General features: G+C 39.5%; 1 protein-coding gene across 1 annotated transcript in view; it reads left to right on the top strand.

Moving 5' to 3' along the window:
• galnt12 (UDP-N-acetyl-alpha-D-galactosamine:polypeptide N-acetylgalactosaminyltransferase 12) overlaps positions 1-17,850 on the top strand; it is a 41,527-nt gene that overhangs the window by 19,576 nt on the left and 4,101 nt on the right. The window contains exons 6-9 of the mRNA XM_079830009.1: positions 5,554-5,730; positions 7,803-7,934; positions 8,323-8,436; positions 15,495-15,650. Coding sequence (XP_079686135.1) covers positions 5,554-5,730; positions 7,803-7,934; positions 8,323-8,436; positions 15,495-15,650 — 579 coding nt within the window. The remainder of the gene's footprint in view (positions 1-5,553; positions 5,731-7,802; positions 7,935-8,322; positions 8,437-15,494; positions 15,651-17,850) is intronic.

Here is a 17,850-nt window from a genome sequence, read left to right as displayed (position 1 = left end):
AGAAAGTACAGATAATTGCTTGAAAATGTAAGGAGTAGAAGTAAAAAGTAGGCTGAAAAATAATTACTCCAGTAAAGTATAGATACTCAAAATTTCTACTTAAGTAAGGTAACGAAGTATTTGTACTTCGTTACTTGACACCTCTGCTTTAACAGCATACTAAACAATTTTTTAATAAAAATGTAAAAATGCAGAATGTTTTCTGTGATGGTAGGTTTAGGGGTAGTGTGTGTGTGTGTGTGTGTGTGTGTGTGTGTGTGTGTGTGTGTGTGATATGTAGGCTTAGGGGTAGTGTAGGGGGATAGAATGTACAGTTTTTACAGTATACAAACCATTAAGTCTATGGAATGCCATCTGCCTGTCTTTCCCCTTCCCCCTCTCTATCTGTGTGTGTGTGTGTGGGGGGGGTCTCTCTCTCACCCTGTGAGTTTGTGTGTGTGCCTTTCTCTCAGTCCTTCCCCTCCCCCTCACTCTCACTCTATCATTGTGTGTGTGTGTGCCTTTCTCTTTTGATCATAATTTAACCCTTTCATATAGGCTATCACAAATAACTATCACTTAAAATAAAAACGTCATGTGATGTGTTTGCCAAGATCACGTATGATGCACATGTCTTTAAATTAATTATTTACTGATATAATATAAATGTATTAAAACATAAATTTCACATGATTTTATAAAAGTGGCTATTTATAATAAACTTCCATAAAATGTAGACACGCATCTTACTCTTACCTGACACTGATATTAAAATCATCTTTGCAGTTTCTGTGATTTGGCTCCATTTATACATTTTTTATTAAAAAGAATTTATTGGACCACCCATATTGAAATGAAAGCATGTTTTATGGTGCATAAGATTGGTGCACAAACGGTAGCTAAGGTAGCTCAAAAACACATGAAGAGAAGTGTTAGAATAAAACAACATCAGCATTCGAATGGTATTCTGAACTCATTCCAATTTGACCTTTGACATAATCTGACATGAAATTCATATAAATTTAATTGATCTCATAGATGTGGCTGTTGTGGTCATAGCAGCACCAACTGCTGCAGTTAATGTGGTGAATTCAGATGACTTTGACATAGTCCTTTTATGTTTTCCCATTTTAAATGCCTATTGCCTGCCGTGCACAGTTAAGCTGATGCCACCGGCGTGGCGGTGCCACCGGCTTGGGCCCGTCATCGCTGCTCGCAGCTTTAATTAAAAATTAAGACCAGTAGTCAGGAGTGGAATTAATTAAAGAAAAATGTACTGAAGAATAGTTTGCAGTTTCTTCAGCAGAAGCAGCTTCAAGTCTCACAAGGAGTTCATAGCCCGCGCTCCCTCTCTACCAGCCTTTTGTACATACAATTTCTCAACAGTTCTACTGTTTTCAAGGTCTAGCCACATCATTACTGCGGGTTGAATGATTCTGATTGGCTAAGAGAAAATAGATAGTCATAGTACATTTCCACACATTGTCAGTTAATCAGATGCTCGTCTCCATAGATCACTTGTTGACACTTTCACCCTGGAATTAGGCACATAGTGACCTTCCAGGTCTGGAGCGGGCACCAGCTTGTCCAGAAAAACAAGTACCCCCATCTCCTAGGAGGCCCGTAATCCACATCCAATACTGATCTGTAACACAGAATACTGCGCGCATACACAGATACACAGTCTCTCCAAGGTTGGAGTTGATCGAGCTCCAGTTCTAACCAGAATGTTTCCCAAAACATACTGATAACATGTGCTTTCTCTCAGGGAGAGGTACAGACAGGTACAGGCAATATTCATCTTGATTCTTTAGTGTTTCAGTAAAATTAAATATAAAATGAATAAAATATAATATAAAATGAAAGGCAAATCCATATTTCATATCTGGAAGCCGGGCTAAGTGAGTAAGCACTGTTACTGCACTCCTGGCTAGAGGTCTTCACGGAGCCCCCGAGACCCGTGGACCCGGGACCCGACCCGGGACCCGTACGGGTTCGGGTCTATATTTTAAATGATCAGCCGGGTCCGGGTCGGGTCCCAATCTATTACTACGGGTCCCGGGTCTGTTTAACATTGTGTGCAATACCCGAGTCGATCCGGACTCGGAGAACACCTGCCCGTGATCAGAGTCAGTCAGCACTTGTGTGTTTTTTGTAACTTGCAACTGTAAAATTAGGATAAGAAAAGTGTGAGCCGGGAAATAAGGTTTAAAAAAAAGAAAGAAGAAAAACACGAGCGATCTCTCTCTCTCTCTTTCTCGCTCGCCTCACGCGCTCGCTCTCTCTCTCTCTCTCTCGCTCTCTCTGCAAGCGCACGGTAATAATAATGGTTACCTTCATGAGTGATGTGTGAAAAAAGCTAAAAAACAACGAATACAAAGAAGTTAAACCCACGGCACCTCTTCTGTCCGGGCATCCTTCATGCATATTGTGGACAAACATGAGAAAAAAGTAAGTGCTGTCTACGTGTGACGCACTGTTGAAGTTTGATTTGAAATTATATTTAAATAATATATTTAAAATCAGCAACAAAATCTCAGTTGAACGGTCACAAATGTTTTCTATGATGCTCAAATTGCGTAAAAAAAGCTCATATTTCAGGTTGCTCCAGCCACCGCGCATGTGCGCAGTATCAAGCGCGTGTCATTTCTATGGCAACCCGAGCTTCCGCTGTGATTGACTTTAATAATAATATGAATGAACCGTCTTATTTCTTAAAGTTTTGGTGGTCAGGCTCGCTCACAGAGATTATAGCAAATAAATAATGCGGACGTCAGCGGCCACCGAACGAGCAATCGCTATTATAGTTCAAAAAGGCAAACAGTCAAAGTTATTATGCGAGTTAACTCGAGTCGAAATGCAAATCTGCAAAGACGCATTTGTCATCCGTCACCGTGACATAAAGTGGACTTTTAAAGCTGAAATGATGAGTGAATTAAGCATGCTTGGAATAACAAGAGAGGAATAACATGGATTTAACTTTTTGGCAAGGATGTAATGCATCACAAGTAACGTTACAAGGAAGGGAGACGACGGCTAGGTAAGACAAAAAGTTATATTTTTCATAACTTGTTTATTGACTTGTTAATATCAGTTATTGTGGAATATGTGACAAACGGGTCCAGTTGGGTCTGTGTCTTCACGCCGGGTTCGGTTCCAGCTTTTAAATAATAGACGGGTCCAGGTCGGTTCCGGGTACTACGTTTTTGGCATTTCTCGGATCTTCACGGGTCCGGGTCCAGCTTTTGAAATAATAGACGGGTCCGGGTCGGTTCCGTTAAGCACATTACGGGTCTCTTCGGGTTCGGGTATGAATTTTTGGACCCGTGAAGACCTCTACTCCTGGCATGTTAGGGGTGTGTGATACCTCCAAAATCCAAACACACGACACATGTTCTGCTATCAAGTGTTTAGCGACACATCACACATCCCTAGGCCAGACCCTCAGTCACTCCTCAGAGATCAAATACAAACTTTAGAAAACACATATGAAGTAATATCATAACTGGAAAGAATCATTAAAATCATTACAGTAATATAGGAGGATAAATATTGATTAAGGCTTTGATTATACATTTAAATAGGATATATTGGCAGTGGATTTCAGAATCCGCACCTTTCACTTTTAAATTAATATAAAAATACATGCATTCATATATGCTTTTGCTTTTAAACAACGTGTATTCATTTGAGCTCTTTGTGAACCTATAATTATTAGGCATATTTCTTTGATTCACATCATGCATTGATATTTTCTTTCAGGTGCCTTCTCAAACGTTCGCTTTTAATTACGCGATTAATTGCATGATAACGGCACGCAATTAATCTTCAGAAGAGAATCTCTCTCGCGAGAAGTGAATCACACTGACACTCTCCATGTTCCTGATTGGCTGTTTGTCGCACACGCTTCAGAGTTAATCGCAAACTCTGGCTCAAACCTGTGTTGACAGAGAACGTTTATACCGAGCTTTGTGAGACAGCTGAACCTGTTCTAAACCAGGTTGGATTGATCTGGATTTGTCATCTCTAAACCTACTCTGAAACTTTTGTTTGTTCAGCTTCATGCAACAGGCCTCAGGTGTGGAAAGCTCTATAGGCAGGAATTTTGACTCAAAATTGTTGATTGCAGTGCATTATAAGATTGCCTTAAAGGAGAAGAGAACGATTTTACAAAATGTGTTTTTAAACAGTGAAGTTTAAAGTGGGAAATGTAGTAATTTAGCTTTTTCAAATTTTGTTTCAAATTGCTTTCTAAAAACAGGTTGAATTGTTCATAGTTTTTAACCGCAAGGAATCAAAATCTGCATATATTGTTTTTCTCAACCCTGACCACTGTCCTGCAATACTACAAACTTCACCCCTACAAATTACACCCCCTACTACAAGTTACGCCCCCTACAACGAAATAGCCAATTATGGTGTAGTATAGCACTTTGCTGGTGGTTGAGGAGAGAACCCTAACATGATTGTAAAGTGCTTTGGGTGTACAGCAGTACATAGGAAATGCGCTATATAAATACCTCATTCATTCATTCATTCATTCATTAGGGGATGTCATCAGAGGGGTGTTCCAAGTGTCGTTTTTGCACCCTTGAAGGGCACTTCGGGAAGGGGATGCTATTTGTAGGGGTGTTCCAAATGAAAGTGAACAACTGAATCCCTTCATGAAGGGCCCTTCCACAAGTCCATTAGAGAAGGGTGCATGCGATGGACACTTCAAGGAAGTAATTTTAGCGTTTAAGGCCATGTAGTCTCATGTAGCCAGACCTTCAGACTGACAGCAAAAGGTCTGGACTCCATCGCAGCTTTCATTGGTCAAGGACCGCCCTAGAGGACGTTTGACTGACATGTAACGCAACCAATCACAGTTCGTTTTGTTCCACGTCATGTTTAGTGGAAGTCGATGTCCCTGTAATAACAGACTGACGTGCATCTATAAATCATTCATTCTTAAGCGTTGTTCAAGTTTACTGCAACAATGGAGCCGCGAACTTGACATACTTTTGAAAATCCAGCGTTTAGTCAATCCTGGTAAGCGCTCATTGTCACAGTTGTAAACACGACGGCGTTCTTCTTCCACGATGGAGTTTGGAGTCCCGGCATTTGTTTCCAGGCGGACACACACGTCTCACGGACATCCTGTAGAATTCAACCAATCAGATGACGACTTCCAAACTCCTGAAGTGTTTCCAGATAAGTGTGGCGTGCCATATGCATCAGACGTTCAGCCAACGTGGTGTGACGTCTGAGGCTGATACTAATGGTCATGTGACATAGGGTGGCGAATCCTCAAGGTTCATTTTAAAGTTCAATGGCGGGAGAGTTCGAGTTAACGTATTAAACAGAATAATTCAAGTTATAATAATTCAAGCTTTGTTTTGTTTGTGATATATTACACACATTTTGTAATACATTTCATATGAAGTAAGTTTTGTTGGTAGAAATGTGTTTAACAGTAGCATTATTAAATTGCCTACAGTCTGTAATAGCCAAGTGTGTCTATGATGCCTAAAATGCTACCTATGGATCATTACGGATGGCTAATCAATTTCCTGTCTTGGTGGTGTGTTTCAGATCTGGCAGTGTGGAGGGAGTCTGGAAATCCATCCTTGCTCTCATGTGGGCCACGTGTTTCCAAAGAAAGCGCCATATTCGAGAAACAAGGCCTTGGCCAACAGCGTGCGAGCGGCAGAAGTCTGGATGGATGGATACAAAGAAGTATATTACCACCGCAGCCCTCATGCACGTCTGGTACGCCTACTTGTGCGGTCTGTTGCATAACTCTGCTTTTGTTTGCTTGTCTGCTCTTTTTCAAAGAGTATGCTTATCACACCATCTATCTTTGAGATTAGTGGAAAATAGACTCATGTAGCCTTTGTGAACGATGCACGTATTCCTTGGCACAAACCTAGATATATCAACACAATCTGTTGATGTGCTCTGAATGAATGACATTTAGCAGATGGGCTGAAACTCCTCAGATGATATTCTCTGTGCTCAGTGTGATATTACTACAGTGAGAAGTGCCACCTCTTTCAGTCTCTGTTTGTCATTCACGGTCCCCACTGAGCCCTGTAGTTAAAGAGAGAGGTGCTCTCGGTGACCGATCAGGTGACTATTTTCTCTCTGAACCTTGGAGATGCTGCCAGCTTGGCACCGCCAACTCGAAATCTATCTGATGTGATGCCAGGCAGATAAAGCTCTCTCTCTCTTCAGGTATAAACCACAGGCAAACACTGGCCTTGCCAGTGTGGATCAGGTTTGACAACCTTCATACTCCGCTTCCACGCAAATTCGTAAGGGGATCGCTCTCTGTTTCAACCTCCGAGTCTCACGGCATATTTTATTCATGGCCAAAATCTCTGTCGAATGAGCCACAGAGTCATACAGATCAACAAAACGAGGCTCTGTGATGGATCTCGAAGATCAAGAAAGCTTAATTTGACAGCCGTTTGATTGACCGTGTAGCTGGATGGTACGTGCCTGCCTCGGGACTTTGTTGAGACTGAAGCCTGATCACAGACAGATCATCAATGTGTGTGATGTTGTGCCACCCGGCTGGCACTCACAGCAGGGCCGTACGTTATTGATGAATCACTATCAAGTTGGTTAATTAGAAGTGCGTTTCCTTTCATTCGTCTTTCCGCAGAGCTGCTGAACCTCTTCGACAGAGCTCTACTTCCAACAGATGTTCCTCATAAGGGATCATATCTCTGGCACCACTCTGTGGACCATCACTCACCAGTAATTCATGCCTGACAGGCGGTTATGAGGGGATACCACAGCCACAAACATACAGGGGAACTTGGCCTTTATCAGTCTTGTTTGCTGAGGTGGGGTTGCAGCATTATTTTGCAAGAGCATGTAGCATTTTGGGGTATACCGCAGTGGGATGATTGCATCAGAATGCTTAAAAAACAAGATGACAAACTGTGATGTAGATGTTTTTGAGTGATAACTTTGAGAAAACAGTTGATGTACTATAAAGAGAGAGCGTTGTAAACAGGCTGTTCATGTGGCATTTACTAAAGCCCCGATATACTTCAAGCAAAATCGAAGCACAAACTGGTGTAATGTCATTTTGAACAAAATCAGGCCAAATTAAATTTGTTTCCGGAGTTTGAAATTGCTTGCCAAAAGTGAATTTACTGGAAAAGTTTGTTCTGTCTGGTAAAGTCAAATGCGTATGGAAGTCAATGCGGACCAGAAACTGGTTAAATTCCAAAGGTTGGTCCTCCTTCCTTCCTGGTGTTTTTACTTAAAGGAACTGTATGTAGGATTGTGGCCAAAACTGGTACTGCAATCACTTTCAAATTACTGTAGAGCGGTGTATCCCCCCTCCCTCTCCCCCCTGACTCGAGGTTGCCAGATAGGCGAGAAGATAGGCTGCAGGATACAGCAGGAACGTAGGCTGCTAAAAGTTTGTAGCTGCAGCTGTAACTAGAGCAGAGCTGGCAACCCGGAATGCCGAAACACTACTGACTTCGTGATTGGTAGACAGGTGGAGGGTGGCGCTTCAGGCCAAAACACAACATGTCAACATCAGTTGAGGGCTGCAACTTCACTTTTAAATGACAATATCCTGGCCGGACAAGTGTTGTCAGTGATATAAGTATTTTAAATTAACATGATTTCTTAATGTCTAGTGACATATCAGGGCCATTTTATGATTAATTGAAATACATTTCTTACATACAGTTCCTTTAATGAAGATAATTTAATCTGTATTTATATAATAATATATGTTTAATGTATATTATGTATCACTGTACCTTATGCTATATTAGAGCAATTACTAACTTGTTTTCTTTGCTTGTTTTCAGGAAGCATATGGTGATGTGACGGACAGACGGAAACTCCGAATGCGCCTTAGGTGTAAAGATTTTAAGTGGTTCTTGGAGAACATCTACCCTGACATTCAAGTCCCAGAGGACAGGCCTGGAATGTTTGGCATGGTGAGAAGAGGCAAACGTCATATATTTACATGCACGGCTTTGTAAACAGCAGACTTCCAGAAGTAAAAATGCCATTATCCGCAGCTGTTAGCTGGTTGTTTTGGTTTTAAAGTTTACAATGCAAGCATAGTGTGACATGATGGAATGAGTTCACTTCCTTTACAATCAACAAAGCGAGTGATGTAGACTACATTCCAAATATGGGACTATTTCATTTAAAAAGTTGAACTAAACAGAGCTTTTATTTAAAATGAAATATTCATTTCTATATAACTTTTCACTCATATTATGCTGATAATATAACTTGTTAAAAAATGTTTTATTAAATATGAAAAATTAGATTTTTGGACCCTATTGTTGGAATATTTATTTTTCTTCTCAATTGTAGCTGAAGAATAAAGGAAAGGTCAACTACTGCTTTGACTACAACCCACCTGATGATCATAATATGGCCGGTCACCGAGTCATTCTTTACCCGTGTCACGGCATGGGACAAAACCAGGTGACTTTCATTCTCTCAACTGTAATGCCAGACATCCATTCTGCTCCAGTTAGCATTCACCCAGAGGTGTAAAGAGTACCTGAAAACCATACAGTGCAGATACCTTACAGCAAAAATGACTCCATTACAAGTCACCAATTCCAATACGACTTGAGTAAACGTCTTAGGTTCACACTGCGAGCCTTAGTGCTCAGATCTGATTTTTTTGTATAGCTGTTCATATTGTTGTTTTAAATGAGGCCAATATCAGATTCCAGTTTGAAAAGATCATGGTCCTGGACTGACCCACATGCGCAAAAAATCGATAAAAAGATGTCATAGAAGATATTATAAAGTAAGCGATTACGCATTTATTTATATTTTGATCTTCTGCCGAAGCCAGTGAATTTAAGAACTGACAATATAAAAACAAAGAGGAGGATGTGAAAAAAAGAGAGCAGAGTTTTTAAACATTTATGATGCTTTGCTTGTATATAGAGCTGTCACTGTGATACTTATGAGTTCTGACACATCACTGTCCTTCCACCGACTACCTTTCGTAACTCTTGATAACGTCTGGCATGTAAAATCTTTGAAGTGACTCCCATGAGCACATAATTGTGATGAATGTTGCTCTAGAGTGAAATAAAAGTTGCATGAATTCCAATATGACCGATATGACCAAGGTTGACCTGACATCTGACCTGATCTGGCACAAATCGTAATTGAAAAGATCAGATTCCATGTGGTTTGTGCCGTTCACACTGTCATGAGAAAAACAGAGTCACATGTGAGCAAAAAAACATCATATTTGGGCCACATTTGCCTGTAGTCTGAATGTAACCTTAGAGTATCTGATTTAGTATTTTACTCGTTCTGAATGTAGGCTCAAAGATGCACTAGTCCTTAACACCTAAAAGACATGCCAGTGAAAAATAAGAAATGGCTGAGTAATATCATTGTGACGCTGCACCCATGGTATTACGCAGGAATGAGAGAATAGTTCCTAATCATATCGGCCTAGAAAATCGCAACTTTTCATTTTCCGTCAGTCTTAGTACACAATGTAACTACAGAAGAGTCCAGTTTTAAATTGAAAAAATATCGAAACTCTTTGGTCATTTTTGAGCGAGATGCTAACAGTCTAATCAGATTCAATTATCTATGCTAAGCTATGCTAAAAGTGCTACTGCCAGACCCGGAGAGATCGACTGAATGGATTCGAAAATGGTAAAACTCGACTGTTTAACTCTAGGCGAGTTGGAAAATGAGCCTATTTTCAAAAATAGTGGCGTGTTCCTTTAACATACAACAGATAATAAAATACTGTTACTTGCCTACTTGCACTAGATGTGCTGGTTTCAGCCTAATCACTGGCTGCAGCCATGTCCTCATCTCATATATAAACACCTGCTAATGACATCATATTCGCCTAAGTAGCCCTGTTGACAAGTTTGGGTGAGTAAGGGCAAAACACACAAGCTATAGTACCTTCAATGCCCTGGCGATGGCAAAATTGTTTCTTTTGTAGCAGGAATTAACTGCTGCAAAAAAAGTTAGGTGACATGCAAAATGTAACAAGTAATTGCATTACTCATCCCAAATGTATTCGAGTAAAGAGCACATACACCACATTGTTTCAAAATATACGATGACCCTGATTATAAGCCTACCCCCCCCCCCCCCCTTCAGGATTTACCTTTTTGATAAAGAAATTGCTTTTATTAGAAAATTTTCATACTGCATATTTTTCAAATTACATTTTTTGTATTGAAAGTATGGTACATACTGGTAAAATGTACCAAAGATCACATTTCAAAATAAATACTTTTTGGTATACCATAAAAATAACCTATAACCTAAATTTTATAACAATTGGGATATCCATGTCATGACGAAAACCATGTAGTCTACCAAAATCTCATTAAAGGAACACTACACCGTTTTTAGAAATAGGGCTTATTCAACTTCTTTCCTACATTTAGATATGTGGGCAAATGCATTTTTGTCTCAGTGCATGCACTGTTTTAGTTTGGGAGGGTCGCCACTAGCTTAGCTTAGCATAATGAATGGAATCCTATGTAGCCAGGTAGCATGTCCAGATTAAAAGTGATACCCCCCCCCCCCCCCCCCCTAAAAAAAAAAAACGCCTAATGACTTCTTGTGGCCTGCGTATTCAAAACGAGTACAAATAGCGATGCAGATTAAGACTAGGCGATTTCCTAGGCAGATATTGACTTGGGACTATATTATGGGGAAGCACAGGCGAAGCACTGCTACTTGGGCGCAGAGATACACGCAACACATGAATCCCACAACTTCCGTCAGAAAACATTTAGAAGCCCTATTTCTAAAAACGGTGGAGTGTTCCTTTAAGAGTAGAAGTGAAATCTTATTGTAGTTTTGAAATCTTTGTACTCTCTTACATTTTAAAATCATGTACGGGGAAAGTTTGGTCCCATCAGCGAGGCACGCAAACATGAGTCACCCAGCTCTTAGACGGTAAGCTTTTCTTTGACTGTTTGCATTTTTAAGACTCTCAATCTTCTAAAATTACACTCTGACAAACCGGCTGCGTTCAGAGGACACATTCCAGGGTAGGAAGGCATCAAGGCACGTCCGAATCTAATGTTAGCTTCACTTCCTGCCTCCTGAGAGCCCTTTATCTGATGGATTTTTGAAGGCAGCATACATATATCCTTCGCTGCCTTTGATATCCCACAATCCTGTGCGTTCCATTCCGTGACAATTGAGCTGGAGAAAAAAGATGCCGTCCGAAAGTTGCGTTTGCTGGTTAGTTTGTGTGTAAATGTACGTTTTTGACCAACATTTTTTAGTTCTCACCAAAGCTCTCTCTATTTTGCTGTACATCATTAAACTGTCACACTCCCTCAGAAGTCTGTCTGAAATTAGTTTCGTGAGGTGCCTTCATGCACAAATGCTGCCTTACAAGTCATTGTCTGATAAGGCAACGAGTCAGAAAATTTGGACACAGCCACCGTATTTCTGGCACACTCGTTTTACGTATATGTGGCACCACCTATTGTTGCGGGTGTATTATTGACATGTGAAAGTCTAGACCATGAATATAAAACAAACCTGTTTTTGTTTTTTTAAAGGTCCTGTTCTTCGTTATCCCATTTTTCAAACTTTAGTTAGTGTGTAATGTTGCTGTTAGAGCATAAATAATACCTGTAAAATTATAAAGCTCAAAGTTCAATTCCAAGCGAGATATTTTATTTAACAGAAGTTCCCTTTCAAAGCCTACAGCGAACGGCCGGTCTGGACTACATCTCTGTACTTCCTGCTTTAATGATGTCAATAGAACAGTTTGTTGACTAACCTCCGCCCACAAGAATACGCAAAAAAGGGGGCGTGGTCTTGTTGCTCTCCCACGTGGAGAAGAGGAAGTGTTGCGTTTGTAGCGTGTTTGTCGCCATGTCGTCCAGACGCTGTTATTTTCATCCCGGAGTCAAATTACTTTTGTTTGGCCTTCAGGGACGCTGTACTTTGAGCACATGCATCTCCCCGTCATGGTAAGAGGCGTGACCTTTCCGGGCAACGTGCGCTAAGCTGCTGTCGAATCACAACACGGGAACCGCTGGCACAATCAGAACTCGTTACGTATTTCTGAAGGAGGGACTTCATAGAACAGGGAAATCCTCAAGCCGTTTTTAGGACAGTGAAAACAGCGGTATACAGATAAGTAAATTGTGTGAATACTGTGTTTTTTTACACGCGAAACACGAACACATGTTATATTGCACACTGTAAACACAATCAAAGCTTCAAAAAATCAGGAAAAACGGGACCTTTAAGGGTGTATTTCTAAGGAAAAAAATATTGTCTTGTACTCGGAACAATATGGTACTTTAGGGCTGCACGATTCTTGCTAAAATGTGAATCACGATTTTTCTCCATGGGAATTGAGATCACGATTCTCTTACACGATTCTCATTTTTTCTTATACTTTAAAAAAAATGAATCAATTTTAAATAAAAGTAATTAGTTACAATTAAATGAAAATGTAGAAACAACAAATGTAGACAGACTAGATGTAAATATATGCTTATTACTGTTTATTTCTATTTTTATGATTATTTAATATCTTGCCTAGTGGAGAGAGGGTTTTTGTTGTCTTATTTCGTTGTTTCATTTTGTTTTAGCTTTTTTGTAAAAAATGAAAACTATAAATAAAAAAAATGTTATAAGAAAACGCTTAACGTGGCTTAATGTACTAAGACAGTGTTACAGACATCCCAACCTGAAAAAAGTCATTTCAGGGAGGTACGTAATATGTAAAATTATGTAGATCACTTTTACTATTTACATAAGCTGCTTATACTATTTATGTAAACTGCTTTTATTTATATTTCATTGCAACTTTAAACAGGTCTAAGGAGTTTGTTGTTTTCATGTAGCCTTGGCAACTAACCGACCGGAAAAATATGCACATGAAATGAAACTTGTTTAACTCAAACATAACATGTCAGTAACAAACTGTACAGCGTGCAAGATTGTCATTATGTTTATACTTTATACTTTCGTTTTCTGGGGCACTCTCCCTCTGCCATGGCGCTCCAGTTTCTAGATACACTGAACTGATTAATTCGGTTCGGGAGAAGAGATAAAAGCCCGCCCACATGTGCTTCATTAGGTGCACTCCAGCACACACACGCAAGGTCTCTCGCTCTCTCTCCCTCTCTGCCGTGCGCGCGTGCACAGTTTGCGGTTAATTTTTACCTCTTACCGCTACAAATCTGACTCCGTTTAGGTCTGCTCTGCCGTCTTGTTACACGTCAGTAACAGCGAAACATGGCTAATGATGAGGGAGAGGAGAGAAGTGGAGATTTATGATTGATTGGTTATTGTTTTGTTATTGTGTGAGTGTGACAAGCTCTGGTGTGACCAATAACGTGTGAACGCAGCATGATCTGAGGGAAATACACGGAAGTGAATCGCCAACATTAAGAAATGAGATCGCATTTATGTTTGAATCGAGATCGTGATTTTTTTTCGATTAATCATGCAGCCCTACGGTACTTGTTAAAAAATGTAGTCAAGTAGAGAGTAAAAGTTGCTAATATCTTTGACACTCACTCAGTAAAAACACAAAGTAGCCAATTAAGCTGCTAATTACATTTACTCAAATACTTTACACCTCTGTGTTTACCGACACATAGCCTATGCACAATACACAGAGATTGTAATGCATCCTCAGTAATACACATGAAAGTGTCTCACAGCTGTAAGGTATTATTAAATGGCATACTAATACACCGCAGTATATAGTGTGTTGTGTACTTCACAGCACGCTTGTTTTTAAAGCGACTTTAGCCGCCTGGCACAGCAGCGTGACTTCATTCGTCTCCTCCCTCTCTGCGGGTAGGAAGATGAGCCCTAGAGACTTATCAGTGCACAATATCAGCTATGTACAGCACAACAACACTCTTCTAATGGATTCTCTCTGTGAATACAAGATACATTTTCTTATGTCTGGTTTTGTACATGTGGGTCAATCCTGTTAAGCAGGACTTTTTGAGACCTAAAGGGGACCTATAACGCCCTTTTTCATAGTTTTGAATTTGTTCTTTTAATTTGTAATATTTCGCAATATTACTGTTTTTACTGTATTTTTCAAAATCATAAATATAATAAGATGAGAAGAAACCTACCTGCAAAGCTACAGTACTGTGAAACGCTTTAGGCACTTGTGAAAAAATGCTGTAAAGTGAGGATGCTTTCAAAAATAATGTCATAAATATATTGTATTTATCAATTAACTTGTATTATCTAAATCAAATCAGTATTTGATGTGACCACCCTTTGCATTTTAAACAGCTTTTGTCCTAGGTACACTTGCACATCGCTTTGTACACTTTGCAGGTTGGTTTCTTTAAGCGTCCTTTAGACGTTGCCGCAGTTCTTCCGGATTTGAGTCTGTCTCAGTTTTTTCTGTTTCTTCATGTAATCACAGACAGACTCGATGATGGTGAGATCAGATCTCCGTGCGGAGCATACCAGCTGTTGTCAGACTCTTTGTGCATACAAAAATCTCAATGGATTATTACAATGAATGGCGAAAGGAATGCTTCAAAATGTAAACTGATATTTCCTACTGACACACTACAGCAAATTATATATATTAAATAACTGGTTTAAAACCATTTTTGGGGTGAAAATATTAACGTGCCCAAGACTTTTGCTTAGTAATTTTCTATATTACTAAGCCCACATCAAGATGTTGGGTCTGGGAACTCACCATTGGCAGGGCTCAATCCGAGGGGCGGGATAAACAGTTGTCTTTCAAATTCTCTCTGCACGCAATAGGATGGCGGCCAATTCCGATTCGAAAGACCGCTGTTCGCCAGCTTCTTTGTTTATGAGTAGCAGGCGGAACTGCCGCAACTCTGCCGTCATTAGGTTAAGCCCGCCCACGACTATACGTAATGTGATTGGCCTGACTAGAGTTTGGTTTTTCCAGCTCGCAAGCCAACGGAGAGTTGCTAGACTACACTGCAAAGTAGATATGCTGCCGTTAGGGTGTGTCTAGATTTCTAGGCTACGGTTTTTGGATATTACCAGGACCTGAATTTCGTTTTGGAAAATGGGGGGAATTCCCCCCTTAGGTGATTCTTAAATGTTTTAAAATGACTGCTGTGATTTTATAGTCTGTGTGGATTAATTTCCTCGTAAAACCTACATGCTAAAGTGAATGAATATTTGCGGGAATTTCTGCATTATAAGCATGAGACCTGCACAATACCCATGCCAAAATTTGATTTCTTGAAGAAACTCCTGAAATATTTCTTAATACATTTGCCAGTTTTTCATGTCTTTTAAAGTAATTAAATTATTTGTAGTTCACATAATTGTGATATTACGATAAAAGAAAACTAATATGTTTTCCATTTTTAAAAAATTGTGATTAAATATTTGATCTAATAGATTAAGATAATATATGATATATGATTGACCTGTATATGCCTCTCTCTATCAGATATTTAAGTTTTTGGGTTTGTCTTTGATCAAGATTTAAATTGTTGATGTGTTGAGCTTTCTTTCTCGTTTTGTGACAGTTCTTCGAGTACTCCACGCTCCAAGAGATCCGTTATAACACGAGGGATCCTGCAGGCTGTATCATAGTTGATCCCGTATCCACATTCCTTACCATGCATCACTGCAGTAAACCCAGGGAACCTGTGCCTGAAGACCAGAAGTTTATATTCAGAGAGGTGAGATCTTTGAACACATCAGTACAAACAGCATACAAATGTAATTTTATTACAATTAATAAAATGAATCCCAAATAATTGCCTATACATTTCTGTTCAGACTTTTGGGGTCAGTAAGGCTATGTTCACACTAGACAAGAAAAAGTTGACGAGTGCTCTTTTAGTAAAAAAAAAAAGCTGGAAGCGTTTGGTTCCAAATAGCAGCCAAGGGCGTCTTTTGTTGCTATTAGTTAAAAAAAAAAGCTGGCAACGTTTGGTTCAAAATAGCAGCCGAGGGCGTCTTTTGTTGCTATAACAACAGCCGCAACAAGAGTGCTGTGTGGTGCAGAGATACAAAATGTCTTGATGAGAAACCCTGCGAAATGTAAAAATACTACTGTTATTAATGTGTGACGACTTTTCAGGCGATAATATACTTGTTTAAAACTCAAATCTGTGGTTTATTTATAAAGAGAGCACCTATTTGAATATTTTATCTGCCGTTTTCGGAGTTGTGAGATCCAGTCGATCAGCAGCCGTTCCTCAGCCAGTCCTTCTGACGTTTGCTGCTGGCTCTGATGTCTCTGTAGTGCTTAAACATGAGATATAATTCATCTTGTGTAGATCTAACGGGCGATCTTTGGTCTCATGGATCTATAATTTTTTCCCTGGCAAATCGTTTTGGCTGAGGGCAAAGTGAAGTTGCATTACTTTATATTTTTTAGGCAACGTTACCGTTGTAGCCTACTATCGCTGACTTTGCATTTGACTGAATTGTTTGATTTATTTCTTGTATAGCTTCTTATACCTTTTACTTATACTTTTATAATGGCTATTATTGATCATACATAAACTTGCATTTAACAAAAAGAGACTGGGTTGGGTTTTATGTCATATTTAATTGTATTACAGTGATAATCATATATGCACACTTGTCTGAACCACATATTAATATGTTTAATATTGTTTTAAATGTAAACGAAAAGAGGCAGGGTTTTGTTTTATGACATATTTCGTTTTATTGTAGACTAAAATATACATACAGAGATAACCGGCACCTTCTCCACTTTCAGGTCTTGTTACTCGCCTGTCATTGGTCAGCGGTCAAAAAGGCGCTTGACGTAGGCCGTTTTTATCAGAAAAGTGTAACTTTTTTCAACTTTAAAAGATGCACTGAGCTGCAGAAAAAGACGTTGGCGTTTAAATAATTGCTAATGACTTTTTTGAAAACACGGTTAACTCCATAGGATTATAATCTAAAACAGACGCTGGCAGCTTCAAAAAAGACGTCAAGTCATTTTACATAAGACAGTTATTTTAAATTGTAATCATAATTCACAATATTACAATATTTGATCAAATAAATGCAGCATAAGGGACTTCTTTCAAAAACATTTAGAAATCTTACCAACCTCAAGCTTTTAAACAGTATTGTATTTGCTGATAAATGCCGGCACATAAAGATAATTTTAAGACATTTTTGTTGCATTTGATTGAACATTTCATATTCAACATTAGAATATTATTTATATTCATATAAATACGCGACACTATCAGTCGTAGTGATCAGCAATTAAATGGACTGCATTTATATAGCGCTTTTAACAGACCTACGGCCATCCAAAGCGCTTTACATTTTGCCTCACATTCACCCATTCATACACTCATTCATACACCGACGGCGGTGTCAGCCATGCAAGGCGCCATCCAGCTCGTCTGGAGCAGCTTGGGTTAGGTGTCTTGCTCATGGACACCTCGACACTTGGTCAGGTGGAACCGGGGATCGAACCACCAACCTTCCGGTTTGTAGACAACCTACATGAACCACTGAGCCACTGCCGCCCCAATTCACACTCAACGCATAATGGATGCTTTATTATTTTTTGATTTTTACAATTTTATTATGTATAAAACAATTTTTCACATACATTTATTAATTTTAAATAGACGTGTCATCTAGTGGTTTGGCAGTAAGTCAGGACAAGAATTGTACACTAACGTGCATGCTTTGCGGCACCTCAAGCGTTCTTCAAAGCAAATAACGGGCCAAGTAAATGTCACATTAAAGCGTTACTTGAGAAAGTCATGGACAGGAAGAGGTTTCATTGTGGCTTGCGGTGTCATTTCAGAAGCAAGCCTCAGTGTGAACTCTTTGCCAGTACAGCGAGCACCTGAAGAGCAGCGTGACGACAGCAGGTTTCTCGCTAGACTGTGGGGAATT

Source organism: Gobio gobio (assembly GCF_949357685.1).
Source record: "Gobio gobio genome assembly, chromosome: 11".
Taxonomy (NCBI): domain Eukaryota; kingdom Metazoa; phylum Chordata; class Actinopteri; order Cypriniformes; family Gobionidae; genus Gobio; species Gobio gobio.
This window is presented reverse-complemented; position numbering and strand designations above follow the sequence as displayed.